This window comes from Thamnophis sirtalis, unplaced genomic scaffold (genome assembly GCF_051295495.1).
Source record: "Thamnophis sirtalis isolate CommonGarterSnake01/CBP01778 unplaced genomic scaffold, rThaSir2_p1.2 scaffold_4, whole genome shotgun sequence".
NCBI classification, from domain to species: domain Eukaryota; kingdom Metazoa; phylum Chordata; class Lepidosauria; order Squamata; family Natricidae; genus Thamnophis; species Thamnophis sirtalis.
Genome location: NW_028261384.1, coordinates 29195247 through 29211520, shown reverse-complemented (window position 1 = coordinate 29211520; position 16274 = coordinate 29195247). Strand labels below are relative to the sequence as shown.

General features: G+C 37.6%; 1 protein-coding gene across 1 annotated transcript in view; it reads left to right on the top strand.

The window, feature by feature from the left end:
* Positions 1–16274, top strand: part of DNAJC1 (DnaJ heat shock protein family (Hsp40) member C1) — a 109755-nt gene that overhangs the window by 91685 nt on the left and 1796 nt on the right. The window contains exons 10-11 of the mRNA XM_014056123.2: positions 11692–11740; positions 13830–14317. Of these exons, the coding sequence (XP_013911598.2) occupies positions 11692–11740; positions 13830–14317 (537 nt within the window). The remainder of the gene's footprint in view (positions 1–11691; positions 11741–13829; positions 14318–16274) is intronic.

The following is a 16274-nucleotide window of genomic DNA, read 5'->3' as shown; positions in this document are numbered from 1 at the left end:
AATTTCTGGATATTGCTGCTAATTCCAAAAATGTCTAAGCATTTCTCAATCCAGCTGTATGGAACAGAATCAAATGCTTTCTTATAATAAATCCAGGCCATGAACAAATCTGCTAGTCTTTTCTTTGAATTCTTCAAAACCAGTTTATCAATCATCAGTTGGTCTTTGGCTCCTCTTGTATTTTTGCAGCACCCTTTCTGTTCTGTTCTACATGCAGCAAATCCTTATTTTCAAATATTTATAAATTTGGTTTGCAATAATGCCTGTACATAATTTGTATGTTGTTGGCAGGCAAGTTATTGGCCTGTAATTTTCAGGTTTATTTCTCTTTTTCTGCGTCCTTCTGAATCAAAAAAGTTCTTCCGGTTGTTAAGACACTTTTCACTTTCAGAATCTGAATAATCTGGTTTGCTAACCTTGCATTCAAATTTGTTAGTGATTTCAACCAGAATCCATGCAGCTCATCCAAACTAGGGCCATTCCAGTTTTTGATCTTTGCTTGTTTTTGCACCATTTCTGTCATTATGTGAACATTATCCATTCTTGTCACTTTTTCAGTGCTCTCATTATTATTCAAGATTTAATCTTCAATTTGATTCACAGTCTGGGACTGGTAAAAACTTTACAGTTCAAGTCCTAACCAAGAACTGTTGAACTAATGTCTGAGTATATAGGCAGTTCTGCATAAGGTGGTTCTTTGCAAATTCAGAAAATTGAGGTCTGATAAGTTCAAAATTTCCTGCATCTACCCTTTGGGTATTGCTCCAAGGGCTCCAATTACTATTGGTACAACCATTCATTTTTTCCCCCTCCACAATTGCTCAATTTCAGTTTACAGATTGCGATATTCCATTATTTTTTGTAGTTGTTTCTCTTTAGTTTGTGCATTACCTGTTGTTGTTGTTGCTGCTGCTGCTGCTGTTGTTATTCATTGCACAGTCAGTGAGATGTTCAGACTAGTTTGGCATTTTTGCCTACCTTTCGAGCCCTTATTAAGGACCTAGAATAGGCAGATAGGGATGTGAGATGGTATTATCGTTGCAGGATGGAAGCTGTAAAGCAGGTCGGAAAGCTTTGTGAGTTAACAGCTGCCTTTTGCAATTGACTGATAGTGAATTTGTCAATGCCTATGGTATTCAGATGGTGCTCCAGTTGTTTCGAATTGCACCCAAGGTACCTATTAAAATTGGTATTACTTTTGTTTGCTTTTTTATTCTATTTCTATTTGTAGGTCTTTGTATTTTGTTATCTTCTCCAGTTCTTTCTCTTCTCTTCTGCTGTCTCAAGGTATTGCCACATCCACTACCCAGATTTTTTGGCTTTCTTATTGATAATTGTTAAATCTGGAGTATTATGTAGCAGGTGCCTGTCTGTTTGAATTCTAAAGTCACAGAACAATTTAACTTTTTAATATCCTATGACTTTCTCTATATTATGGTCTCACCAATTCTTCCTTGCAGGCAAATGATATTTCTTGCAGATCTTCTAATGCACAATTGTTGCTACTTTGTCATTCCGTTGCTTGTAATCAGTCTGTGCGATCTTGTGGTAGCTTACCAGGGGGATCCACCATTTCTTCAACTTCATTGTATATAGGCAGCACTTACTGTCTGTTACTGTCTTTTCAATTCTAACATTGTATTTGTCTTAAGGCTTGGTTTTGTGCAGCCAGAATTAGTCCCATGGTCTCTTTCTTCAATGTTGCTGTTCTTAGCCATTACCAGGTCTTGTTATTATCTGCTTTCCCTGTTTGTTTTTTTTAATGTACTGGCCATGAAGTGATGTAGTTGGAACATTCCACGCCTACCTATGTGTCCTGGTAGGTAGAATCTGTCAATGTCTCCGTGAGGATGATGGGCATGATTCATTGTCATTATTTTTCTGGTCTCCCTATCCATTGCTTTTAGTTATGCTTGAGTCCAGTCCACTATTCCTGCTGTGTTTCTAATGATTGGAATTATCCAGCTGGCAGCTGGCAAGAAAAGTCAAGGGAGAAAGCTACAATCCCTTAAAAATTGCACAATTCACTTAACAACTTCAGTGATTTGTTTAACAACCATAGCAAAAAGATAGTAAAATTGAGTGTGACTCACTTAACAACCACCTTGCTTAACTATGTAAATTCTAATCTTAGTTGTGGTCATAAATCAAGGATTATCTGTATTCAAATTTTTCATGTTCACACTGATGTCTATTTATTTGTTAAATTTATTTGCCACCTATCTTGCTGTGGGGCTACATATTACTCAATTCAGCAGCACAAAATGCAGGGATCAAAGTGCCTAGATATTTTAAATAATCCATCTGCTCAGTTGCTCAGCTTTTAAAGCAAAGTTAATTTGTGTGATTTCAATTGCATGGCCTTGATCTTTTTTGAATTTATCCATAATGTGGATAATAATTTGTCTAAGAGCCTCTTGGCTCTTTTGTTTATGACATCTAATAGCTTCCGTACTTACAGTTCTGATTTCTGTATGAAAACAATGTTATTGGTTTAATGGTCCGTCTGTTAGTTCAGTTTATCCATGTCACATTGAACTCCTAAATGTCCAACCAAGGTTTTCTCCATCACCCTATTTGTCACCACATCAAACAACATTGGTAATAGTTTACATCTTTATCTCACTTCTCTTTTGACTGTGAAAGTACTGGTTTTCTCACTATGGATTTCAGCCTTGCAAAGGATATCATCATAAAAGACAGCAATGACTTGGATGATTGTTTTGGTACACTGTTCACCAAAATAATTTTGTGTGTCTTTGTAGACTCTGCAGACTCTGTCAAAGGCAATTCTAAAATCAATAAACAGTATGTATATATTTAAATATTTACTTGTCGATTAAAATCTGATCCCGGTCTGATCTAAAATCACATTGCTTTTCCTGGGTGTGGAAGTTTGCATTGATGGTAATCATGCTTTGAAAACATGCACAGTGACCTTTCTGATTGGAAGGGTGATTCGGTGATAGTTTTCACATCATACCTTATCATTCTTGTTAAATACAGGAACAATATCAGTAGGGTCCAAATAAGCAGTACCTGTTCATTCTATAATAATTAGGATAGCCTGTGAATATAATTGACGGCTACAATTATCTTGCCTTCAGCATCTCTACATTGACTTGATCAGGCTCTGCAACTTTTCCATTTTTAAGTTGTTTGATAGCTACAATTTATGATTTTCTTGGTTCCCAGTTGGTTCCCAGTTAATATAATACATAAAACAGAGTTGGGAGGGACCTTGGAGGTCTTCTAGTCCAACCCCCTACCTAGGCAGGAAACTCTACACCACTTCAGACAAATGGTTATCCAACATCTTCTTAAAAACTTCCAGTGTTGGAGCATTCACAACTTCTGGAGGCAAGTTGTTCCACTGATTAATTGTTCTAACTGTCAGGAAATTTCTTAGTTCTAAGTTGTTTCTCTCCTTGATTAGCTTCCACCCATCGCTTCTTGTTCTACCCTCAGGAGAATAGCTTGACTCCCTCTTCTTTGTGGCAATCCTTGAGATATTGGAACACTGCCATCATGTCTCCCCTAGTCCTTCTTTTCATTAAACTGGACATACCCAGTTCCAGCAACCATTCTACATATGTTTTAGCCTCCATTCTCCTAATCACCTTTGTTGCTCTTCTCTGCACTCTTTCTAAAGTCTCAACATCCTTTTTACAACGTAGCAACAAAAACTGAATGCCATTACCAAGACATTATAAAGTGGTATTGTGATCAAGTTTCCTTGATCGACATTGTTAGTTTCCAGGATCCAGTTGGTCAGATTATTCCTAATCTCTCCCCGCCCTCCCCCCCACCGCCTGAAAAGTCAGGCTTGCAAGTGAAAAAAATAATAATTTGGAGAATACTCTGCTCATGTCCTTGGGATCTATTGAGCAGAAGGACTTCCAGATAATATAACAAGATAATGTGCACTCATGATCAAGAACTTAGCTATGAAGAGTCAGGTTTCTGGAAAACAAAATTATGTGATGATTGGTCACAGTGACCTGACAGGAAACCTTGCATAGTCATTTCTCTTTTCCCATCATTTCAGCCACATTTTCTTTTAAAATGTAGATATTATAAATTCTATTGCCTCAATTATATATTTGAAATGTGCTAAAAGCGTTAATTATGAAAAAGTGGCTTTTAGTCTCTTCTTGATGTGCCATATTAAGCATGGCTACTTAAATATTGGCCTAAAATTGTTTATATAACAATTTTATGGAGAAAAGCAACATCAGCTTGAATCTGCTTGAGCCCCAACTTTGCCCGTGTCTGTGTGACTATAAGAACTTCTACATTGTAAGCAACTTAGTTTTGTTTTGACCTCAAACAAGGCAAGATTTTCTTATACCAATCAGAATAATGGGACCTTATTTTTATTTATAAAAGGTAATGCAACATTTAGTAGATTACTTTTCTGCCCCACCCCCCCCCAACTTTCCAGGTTTTTCCATATGCTTCAGTTATGAAAGGGATTTAATTAAGTTTTCTTTAATGAGGGTTCCTTCCACCTAACCTAGTTAGCTGAAATGATATTCCATGTCTATCTCTACATATCTGTTTTTGGCCCATTTCCCCCCTTGTTGAATTAGCTCTCAGTCCTTCCTTTTACTATTTGAAGAAATAATTGAATAAGCTTCCTCCATTCACATACACAAGGAAGGGCGAGTTATCCTGGGTTCAGTTAATCAATAATCACTCCTTCCAGATTTTTTATAGGGCAAGTTCTATTTTTCCCCCAAGACTTCCATAGATTTGTAATGCAGGAATATGCATTGATGCTATCCGAAATATATATTCTCATGGCTGCATAGAATTGGCATTGAAACTCACTGTAAATGGGTCCATTATCTTTTCAACTTTTTAGTGCATAGTTGGAGAACCTAAAATCCTTCTATATTATTCTGGGATACTAATTTCAGCCATAATTTTTTTTTAAGTAAGGCAAGGTAAATTGGTTGGAGAAGCCATATGAGGAAAGCTTAGTCATATAGGTGGTTTTCAAGCAATCTGTGTGCTTCTGTTTCCACGGTAGAAGTGTTGAGCTGATGTAGTTTGCATGTACTTATGGGGCTTATTTCTTATATTTTATATGCTCTAGTCCAGGGATCCCTAACCCCTGGGCTGTAGACCTATTTGGAACTGGGCCCCACACATGGTGGGTCGACTTGCACTCGCAGTGGGCTGGTAGGCCTGCACACGCACATGCAACTCAATTTGTTTACGTCAAGCTGTGCATGTATGTTCATGTGTTCTGGTCCACCAGTCACATCCCCTCTCTCCCCAGTGTAGCTCAGATTTTACTACCCCTGTTGCTTTGGTTTATTTGCAGAAACAGGTAGTTGTGATTCATCTTTAGGAGATGTTTCACAAGAAAGTTAGGATTTAGATAATGGTGATTCTAATGTGTTTATTTGTTCATTTATTATCTGCTCTCCTATGACATACAAGGTGATGTTGTACTTATTCCAAATTTTATTCTCTGAAAGGAAATTAAGTGAAAAGAAAATGATTAGCCAAAATCACTCAATGAGTTTCATAGCTGTCAGAAATGTTTACTATTCTTAACAATTATACCATCAGCGTCCTGAGGTTAAAACCTTTTGCACCAGTTTAATACTATTGCTTCTCTTCTAAGAATTCCACCATGGTGCACTGTTTTCTGCCTAAGGGCTCAGTTATGGCCAGCTGTTATGCAGTCACATCTTAGATGTGGTGATGACTTAGCAAGCTGTAGTAGCACTGAATATTTTTGTGATTAATTAGATTTTTGGTAGAATGACACATATTCAGTAATGGCTGTATTCTGCTTTGGAAATAGATGACATCATTCACATGTACAGACATACATATTCAGTCTATCAGTTCAAATAGTTTGTGGTAGTTCTTGTAAGGTGCTAGCTTAAAAAATTGGAAGCTGTGATTTTCAGGCCACTCTGCGAGCCTAGATGACTTTGGGTCAGTCATGCTTTTTTAGGCCAACCCCACTTAAAGGGTGGTTGTTGTGGGAAAAATAAGAGGTAGCAATAGAATGGAATGGAATAAATACTATAGAATAAATAGAGAGAGATAGGAATAGGAATAATAGGAATAGGAATAGGAATAAGAATAGAGCAGAACAGCACAGCACAGCACAGCACAGCACAATAGAATACTTTATTGGCCAAGTATGATTTGACACATGAGGAGTTTGTCTCCAGTGCATGAGCTCTCACTGCACATACAAGCAATAACTGATAAATCTAGTCATTGTAAAGAATACATTCATCAGATACAATGCATTACAATACATTAGTGATAGTCGTAGAATACTAAATAAGCAATCAACATAAATCACACTTAGGATACTAAATAAAATAATATAAATCATAAGATACAAGCAACTAAGTTATAGAAGATACATAGGTAATGGAAAAGATAATAATAATAATAATAATAATAATAATAATAATAATTATTATTATTATTATTATTATTATTATAAATTGCAGCACAATTCAGTAGCACAAATGATCCATTGGAATTTGTGCAAAAATTATAATATTAAAACAGCAACAAACTGGTGGGAACATCAGCCTGAAAAAGTCACCGAAAATCAGATGGTCAAGATCTTGTGGGATTTCCGTATACAAACCGACAAAATACTGGCGCATAATACACCAGACATCACACTGGTTGAGAAAAATAAGGTCACAATCATAGATATCGCAATACCAGGTGATAGCAGGGTCGCCGAGAAGGAACATGAAAAAAATCGCAAAATACCAGGACTTAAAAATCGAAATTCAACTACTATGGCACAAACCAGCAGTGTTAATTCCAGTGGTAATTGGCACACTGGGTGCTATTCCAAAAGCACTGGAATTACATTTAAAACAGTTAAAAATTGACAAAATCACCATCAGTCAAATGCAAAAAGCCGCACTGCTTGGATCTGCACGCATATTACGAAAATACGTTACGACGTCCTAGGCCCCTGGGTGGGGCCCGACTAGTAACCAATGCCAAATCCGGCGAAACAACTGGCCGCTGTGATACAATTGTATAATAATAATAATAATAATACAGTCTTACTAGATAATTTGACAGTGTTGTGGGAATTAGTTGTTTAGCAGAGTGATGACATGGGAGGAAAAACTGTCCTTGTGGCTATAGTTCAATGCCCTATAGCTGTGATGGCGAATCTATGGCACGTGTGTCCGAAGTGGCATGCGGAGCCATGTCATCTGGCACATATGGCATCGCCTGTTTCTCTTCCAGGTTTCTGGCACACATGCACCCACGGTGATCAGCTGGCCTTTGTGCGTGCATCAGTGCCGGAAAGTGGAAGAGCTGGTCTTCCGTTTTCCAGCTATCATCATGTGCGCATGTGTGCCAGTAGCCCCATGTGCACGCCAGAAACAAGAAGTTCATTTTCTAGTGTGCATATACTCCCTGGGCAGCTCCTCTTCCAGGTTGCAGGCCAGATGAGCGCACGTGCTCCCTTTTTGGCACTTGGTGCCAAAAAGGTTTGCCATCACTGCCCTATAGTGTCATTTTGAGGGTAAAAGTTGAAACAGTTTATGTCCAGGTTGTCTGTTGATATTTTCACAGCCCTCTTTCTAACTCCTACAGTATACAGGACCTCAGTGGAAGGCAGGTTGGTAGCAACTGTTTTTTTCTGCAGTTTTAATTGTCCGTTGAAGTCTATGTCTGTCTTCTTTAGTTGCAGTGCCAAACCAGAGAGTTATAAAGGTGCAGATGACAGCCTCAATAATTCCTCTGTAGAACAGAATCAGTAGCTCCTTGAGCAGTCTGAGCTTTCTGAGTTGGCGCAGAAAGAACATTCTTTGTTGTGTTCTTTTGATGATGTTTTTGATGTTAGGTATCCATTTTTAAGTCTTAAGATATGATAGGACCTAGAAACTTGAAGGCCTCTAGTGTTAATACTGTGTTATCTAGTATTGTAAGAGGCGCTAGTATAGGAGGGTTTCTCCTAAAATATAGTATCATTTGTACAGCTTTGAGTGTGTTTAGTTCAATATTGTTCTGGTCGCACCACAAGGCTAGTTGTTCAACCTCCCATCTGTATGCAGATTCCAGTTTTATTGTTGTCTCGAATGAGACCAATCACTGTTGTATCATCTGCAAACTTCAGTACTTTAACAGGGGGATCCTTTAAGATGCAGTCATTGGTATATAGAGAGAAGAGAGGTGGAGAGAGCACACACCCTGAGGGGCTCCTTTGCTAATTGTACAGGTATCTGATGTGATTTTGCCTGCTGCTTCCTGTCTGTTGGGAAGCTTATGATCCATTTACCAGTGTGGTCAGGTCCAGCTAGATGATTTAGTTTAGTTAGAAGAATATCTGGAATGATGCGATTGAATACTGTTCTGAAGTCTACGAAAAGGACCCTTGCATAGTTCTTTAGAGATTCAAGATGTTGTAGGATGTAGTGCAGAGCCACATTATGATTAACAGCATCATTTGCTGATCTATTTGCTCAGTAGGCAAATTGTAAGGGGTCTAACAGCAGATCTGTGATGGTTTTGAGGTGGGCCATCACTAACTTTTCAAAGATTTTCATATCCATAAATGTCAGAGCAACTTGTCTCTATTAGTATTAGGCATGGTTGCCACTTTGAATAGACCAATAATATTAAAAAGGCAGCATATTAATAATAATACAGGTAGTCCTTTGGTTATGATGGAAATTGGGATCAGTGTTTCTAGTTGCTATGTGGTATGGTCATAAAGCACGATATCACATGACCACATTGCTTAGTGACTGCAACATAAATCCCAATTACCATTGTAACTCCAGTGGTGAAATCTAATCCCACCCCACCCCAGTTCTGTGGGTGTGGCTTGATGGGGGGGTCATGTGTCTGGGTGGCCGTAGCCAACCTTTTCCCCCCTTTCCGGCAGGGAGAAAATGTTTTAAAGAGGGGAAAAAGCTTCCAACGATTGCGTGGCTCACAGCTGAGCTGCACGATCCTCAGAAATGTTTTTTTTACTACTGGCTCGCAGAACCAAGAACAATAGTCCTTGCCAGTTCAGCCGAACCGGGAGGGTTTCACCCCTGGATGGAAGTGCTTTATGAATATAGGAATGGGTTTCTGGATCCAGGTCATTATTTTTAGAAACTTAAAAGGGAATAAAATTGTGAAAATAAAATAGACCAGTCTGGAAAAAAAAAAACCCCAAAAAACACACACACCATAGGCTTTAATATGGTTATTAACTGCAGGTTTTCAGAAGTGACAGCAAAGAATTCCATCTTCATGAAATAATATCATTTACTCGCCTGGGAGGAGGTAAACTGATTCTGTAGTCTCTGTTGTCACTAATCTCTTGTATTCAGGTTGCAATAGCAGGCGGATGCAGAATTTGCTTTCTGTGTGGAAAAGGCCCAAAGTAAGCCATAAAAAAAATTCGCAGGTGGATAGACAGAAACACATTTTTCTAATTAGCTGGTGCCTGCTGCTCTAAGCCAAAGTGGGTGCAGTTATAATAGTGTCCCGTTTTCACAGAGAAGCTTGAGAAACCCCTAACTCTCATTGAGTTTGAGGGTTACAGGGAGAAAAACATCTGTTAGTTTTGAGGTTATTTAACACGAGGGGAGGTGTTAACATTCAAACACTCCAGGATTTATATTAAACATACTTAGATGGATTACTTCATGACTTCAGGGAGTTTTAGGGATCCCTAAAGAGAGATGGGTATATTGATTGTATTGAAGAAAAGCAGAGTAACTTAAAGATACACCTGTCATTTTAAAAAAGGATCCAATGCAGGATACTATGGCTTCCAAATGATAAGTGTTGCTTTCTTTTTTAAAAAGCAAGTTTAGAAGCCTGGCCTGGATTGTGTCAGGAATAGGGCAAGTGAAAATGTAAGCTTATTTTGAACATATGAGAAGATCTGATGCAATGTAGTTTATTGATCTATTGCAAGGAAATATGTTTACTTTTTTCCTCCCCCTCCCACCCCACACTGCATTAATTTTATTCTTATGATAACCCTCAAAGGCTAAAAAAGAGGGACTGGATTTTCACACCTGAGTGGTTCTTTGAGCCTACTTCATAATCCATCAGACCAAACCACTAAACCAGTGTTTCTCAACCTTGGCAACTTGAAGATGTCTGGACCTCAACTCCCAGAATTTCCCAGCCAGCATTTGCTGGCTGGGGAATTCTGGGAGTTGAAGTCCAGACATCTTCAAGTTGCCAAGGTTGAGAAACACTGCACTAAACCATCTGTTTGTGAGGCTCAAATTCAATTCTGCACTCACATGCCAAACTCACCAGACTTTCCCTGCCCATGTGCTCTATCTGTGTTTTATAACTATTGCTGAACTCTCTTCGGTCCCAGGCTGAGTGAATAGTGATGATGGATTCCAGAACTTCTAATTCAGTGAATGAGCATTTACAAGGCTCCAAGGCACAAGAAGAGTTCTAAGATGGACAATCTGGTCCTCATATTATATCAGCTGTTTTAAGCAGTGTAACATTGCTGTTGGATGCTATGTTAGAGACAGGAAATGCTTTACAATTGGAATGTGGATAGGGGAGAACATTCTTGATTCTAATTTTCTAGTAGAGTGACTAGATGATGGACGAGAGCTGTTTCTTCTGCTGATCTCTCTCTCTCTCTCTCCCTCTCTCTCTCTCTCCCTCCCTCCCTCCCTCCCTCCCCCTCTCTCTGGCTATGTATTGAAATATTAAGAACAGTATTTTTCAAACTTGACAATGTTAAAATGTATGGACTTTGACTCCCAGAATTCTCCCATCAGCATGCTGGCTAGATACATTCACTAATCAAAACGTGTATTAGGACAAAGAATAATCTGTCAATTTATTCTCTACAACTGTGATGTTCCAATTGCTATTGGATGCCAGTTCCTATGAACTCCAGCAGCTCTGTCTCATGGATATAAAGGCATCATCTGAAAAATCAATTTCCTCACTTCTGTTGTAGAAATTATAAGAAATCAAGAAACTGGGTGGATTCAACTCATGGAGGCTGCATTTTAAACTTTGCTAATAAATAGTTCAATTCACAGAATGGTTATTTAGTTGATAAATGATAACACCTTTATTTAAAAAGGACAGATTTCAGCTCTTTCCTGAAGCATTTCAATTACATTTTTTTTTAGAGTTGGTAGCCATGAGTGTATGTCTCCTTAATGTACAGGGATCCATCAAATTCAATATACAATGTTTGTAATAGTATGTGAGAATGAACTTGGGCAACAGGAGGAGGAACTGCAAACTGGGAATAATCAGATAAAAGGCAGCTGAGTTCACTGGTGAAAGAATGAAGTGGTGATAAACATCTCAGAAAGGACTTTCTTGACCATACAAGTGAGGGTAGAGAGATGTTGTTTTAATGTAATCTCATAATAAAGGTAAAGGTCTACTTCTGGGTTTGCTTCATGTCTGGACTATCTTACAAGGGTGACATCCATCATCCAAATCTGAAAGTATGTTGACAGGAGTATCCAGAGCAACTGTAGTATCACAATACAAGTGCAAAAGGAACAGTTTATGTCATGACACACTTTTGATCATTTGTCCCCTCACCATGGATGTCTGTTAAAATCATTTTAGTTTTAAAATGGAACTAGATTGATCCTTTTTTAAAACATCTTTTAAGCCCTCTTACCAAAACCATTGAAAATCAAATGACTTCTCTTTCTTCCTAAACAGGTGACAATGAAAGCCAAGCAGATTAAAGATTCAGTTTCAAGTACCCCAGGTAATGTCTGATGTAGCTACATTATATAACTCATGATGATTAAAGAAAATATATTTATTTTAAATATTAATTAATAGCTGGACTTGCTTTTTCCCCTCTCTTCATTCCTCATGAATTTTCAGTTGCATGCTTCTCCCTGTGGGTTCTATATTAATTTGTAGAGGTGACTTTGCTGAAGAATAGGATGCTATAATGCACAAGCTGAATTGTGGCTCTTCAAGATTAGCAAAATTTTGTTGGTTAAATGGTCAACATTTTGGTGGCTCCATAAGTAGAAGCTCATTTAGAAATAAGCATGGAGATGTAACTAGTTTGCCTCCTAGATGCTGCCTGCTGTTACCCGTTCTAGCAACAATGTGCCACCCAAAACTAAACTGAAATCACTGTTTTCATGGCAGTTTTGTCCTTGGAGTTTAAAAATTTAAGAATTTAATTCAATACCATTCCTACTCTGGAACTACCACACTTTCAAAAAATCCACTTCCAAATAGGGATGTTTTAGGAAGAGTATGTAGGTAAGGATAGGGATGATAATTTCCCAGACTTCTTATTCCCATTCTTGCTCCCAAAAAGCATTTAAAAATGGTCCCCAACTTCTGATGGCTCTGTGCAATCCTCCAAAACTCTCAAGTTGCAACACATAATCTTTCAATTGTTTCCACTTCTGTGTTTAAGCATATACTATAGATATACTGAAGATGTCTTCATCTTAACTCAGTTTTCTTTGCAAAATATAATATAATATAATATATAATATAATGTAATAGGCCTCAATTTCTTGGCACTCTGCCCACCTACTATGCTGTAAACCAGGGAGAGTTGCCTTCCCAAATCTGGGATAATGAGTTGAACTTTCCTAACCAGGAGTTTTAGGAACAAGAACCACAGAATCTAGTCTTTTGTTGATGCAGTCTTGAATGTTTATAGGTCTCAACTAATGGCAGGGTAGGTAAAAACATGCTTTTCATTTAATAGTGTTTTATAGCCACTGAAGCTTCCTTGTCTTTGTTATCAGGATTAGGAATTCTCAAGAGTAGTAAATCAAATAAACATATTTGAAGAGAAAGTAGGTAGAGGTTCTTCTAGACCTGGAAGATGATTCTTTTTCTGTTGTGATAGTTACATTTGGCCTTTGACTGGAATACCAGATAATCCTCCAAAACCTGATGAATTGAGGATCAAATCTATATTTAATTTTGTTTCAGTTATAGTTAAAACGAATGATAGGCAATGACTGCTTGCCTCTTAAGTATTTCATATTTTTCATTGTATCATTTTTAGTAATTCATTTTTTTAAAAACCTAAAGCTTTTAGGAGATTGTGGAGTTCTCTTCTACAGTCATGGGAAAGTGGCAACCTCCAGAACTTCGGAGTCCTACTTAAAAGATTGTAGAGGCCAAAGAGTAAATATCCATATTGGCTAGAGTAGTGGTGGACAAAAGGTGGTCCTAGGTATTACTAAGCTATTACTAAGCATACTGGCTGCTTCTTTTGAAAACAAATAACAGGCAGAAAAGGAACTTCTATGCATATATGCCTTCATTAAGTGGATAATGTGAAACTCTGCTTCAAATTGTCAGCAGTGTAAAGAAAACAAAAATATGTGACATCTGTTCCAGAGAACCAAAAGATGAATTAAAATAACTAAGAGTACCATTGATTAAACACCGTGGCAGTGCATTATTCTTCCATTTCAATGGGAGCACTGCAGTTCATTCATTTCAGTGTATCAGTGCATAGAGGAGTGCATGTTAACAAAAGAGCCAGAATATAACGGAAGACCTCTTAACATCGTACCTAATTGATGCTATTTCTGGATTGTTTAAACTAAGTGTGACTACCATGGAAACATACAATAAAAATGAAAGACTGACTTTATTAGCTTGGAATCAGACTTACATTTGACTAAGTCTGGATTTAATCTATTATGTTTTTCAAATCTGATTTTTGAATACAGGTGTCAGATATTTTCAAGGCTGGTTCAATACACTCATGAAGCATACTTTAAACAAAAATCAGTTTGGAATATTGGTTCCCCTTATCTTCTCCCTTATTATATGTTAATCTGATGTGTGATATTTTTCAATAGGTACTATTAAATTCTCAGAGTTGAAAACTTTGGGTCAAAGCTCAAGATCCAGCAAGGCCAATATTAACTTACCTGATCTTATAATCACTCAACGGGATAAAGAAGAAGATGACCAGGAAGAAAAAACAAAGTACAATTATGATTCAGAAACAATAAATAAGACCACAACAGATGAACAAGAGACTGGGTTAAATGAAGCCCGACATCGCAAGCGGAAAACAATACCAAAGGCTGCTGAAACAATACTCCCAGGGACAAAAGAGACAACCGAGGACAAATGTAGAGGGAAGCGCCAGAAGGACTTTGACACTGGAGAACAAGAGGAATATAGCGATGAGGAGGCCAGGAAAAAAGAGAAGTGTCGCAGTTCGGATGACTTGTGGACTCAGAACCAACAGAAGCTTCTAGAGCTGGCTTTGCAACAGTATCCAAAGGGAACCCTGGAACGTTGGGATAAGATTGCCAAGTGTGTTCCAGGAAAAAGCAAGGTGAAGCCATATATTTGGGGTTGGGTAATATTGTATTAATTTTTCTTGTAAATTTAGTTTTAGAAGATTAACTCTCTTAACTGTAATGCAATTGACAGATTTTTAAAGATGATAAACAAGGTTTTTGCTTTTGTTTATAAGCAATAAAAGGTAACTTTTGATATAATCAAGGAGGCTACTCATTCATTTGAAGCCTCTTGTGAAAGGTTCCCCTCGCACATATGTGCTAGTCGTTCCCGACTCTAAGGGGCAGTGCTCATCTCCATTTAAAAGCCTAAGAGCCAGTGCTGTCCAAAGATGTCTCCGTGATCATGTGGCCAGCATGACTAAACGCCGGAGGTGCATGAAAATGCTGTTACCTTCCCACCAAAGTGGTTCCTATTTTTCTACTTGCATTTTTTTACATGCTTTTAAACTGCTAGGTTGGCAGAAGCTTGGACAAGTAACAGGAGCTAGGGAAACTGCCAAACTGCGGACCTTTCTGATCGACAAGCTTGACGACTTAGCCACTGAGCCACCATGTCCCTTATAACAAGCAAGAGCATGTCCTTTTAATGTTTTCTATCATCTATCTCTGAAATAATAGAAGCTAATTCAACTATGTTGACTTAATATGGAGAAAGCAGTTACATACTCTGTTTAGAACACCAAATAAATGTTAAATAGTCTAATTTAGTCTGACTATGAAATCATAATCCTGGAAAATATGTTTGTATTCCTAGTCTGTCATGTTCCAGCAAAATTTTAAAGGACCAGTGTTTCACAAGAGGCTTCAAATGAATGAGTAGCCTCCTTGATTATATCAAAAGTTTTATCTGAGGGAGGAGAGCATGTTCTTCAGTTTTCAAGCAATTGCTAGAAAGCTACCTGTGGGTAGTGATTAATTTCTTTCCATTTATATTCCTTGCTACTTTCAGTGCAGGGTTTTCCAAGGCTTGAGTGCAATCTATATTGTAGGTTGTAAGTTACTGAGGAAATCCATGTTTTGTAGCAAAGCGTAGTTCTCCAGTGTATTTGTGACTGAAAATTTGTGGACACAAATGGGAGCAGATATCTTGCAATTAGTTAATTGATACATTGCTCTCTCTCTTCACTCATTTTCCCCAGACAAGTCAGGTAGCAGATGAAGCAGTATATTAAATAGGAAAATAACCAAGTAAGGTGGGAAATGTTCTGTCTTTCTCCCCCCTCCCCCAACTTGCCGATAATTTAATGTTTTTAACTATCAAAGCATGATTGATGAGGAAGGTGATGAAGGGACTAGAGCAAAAGACCAGTCCAAACAACTAATTAAATAGTTTATTAATGGAAATATTACATGATTGTAAATGTAATTTAAAGAAGGTGAGCATCTTGAGGTAAGCAATCCTAACAAAATTTCAGAGGTTTTGTATGCATGGCCAAAGATGGGAAATTGAAGAGTAAGTAAAACCTTTGCCGTGTTTTATGTTATTCAGTAGAGTTGTCTTAATATTAGTGGCTGTACCACAATTAGCCAGTAAGCAGTTGTCAAATGTACTAGATAATGAATACTAGGTGACAGGAATTGATTAGTTATAGTTTTGCTTTTCATTATCCTGGATATATGAAAGATGTTGGAAAGGATATGGCTAGAAAGAGGGATTGAAATAGTACATCTCTTAGCTATCAAGCAGAATATTTTTCTAGTGTGAGGTACATTATGTTTAACTATATTCGAAATAATTTGCTTTTGGTAGAGGTGCACAAAGCAGATGGAACTTTATACTCTGTTCAAACTATTTCCTGAAATGTAGTAGAACTGTAACTGTTACACGCAAAAAGCTGCTTACTGCTTTGTTCAGGCTTGTGAATTTTGAGAATATTTTAATTATATATTCTGGGCAGCAGCAGATATACATTGGAAAAAATTGTATAAATATGTTTCTATATGCAGTGAACATTGATGGCTTATAACCATCAATTTGTCTTCTGGAAA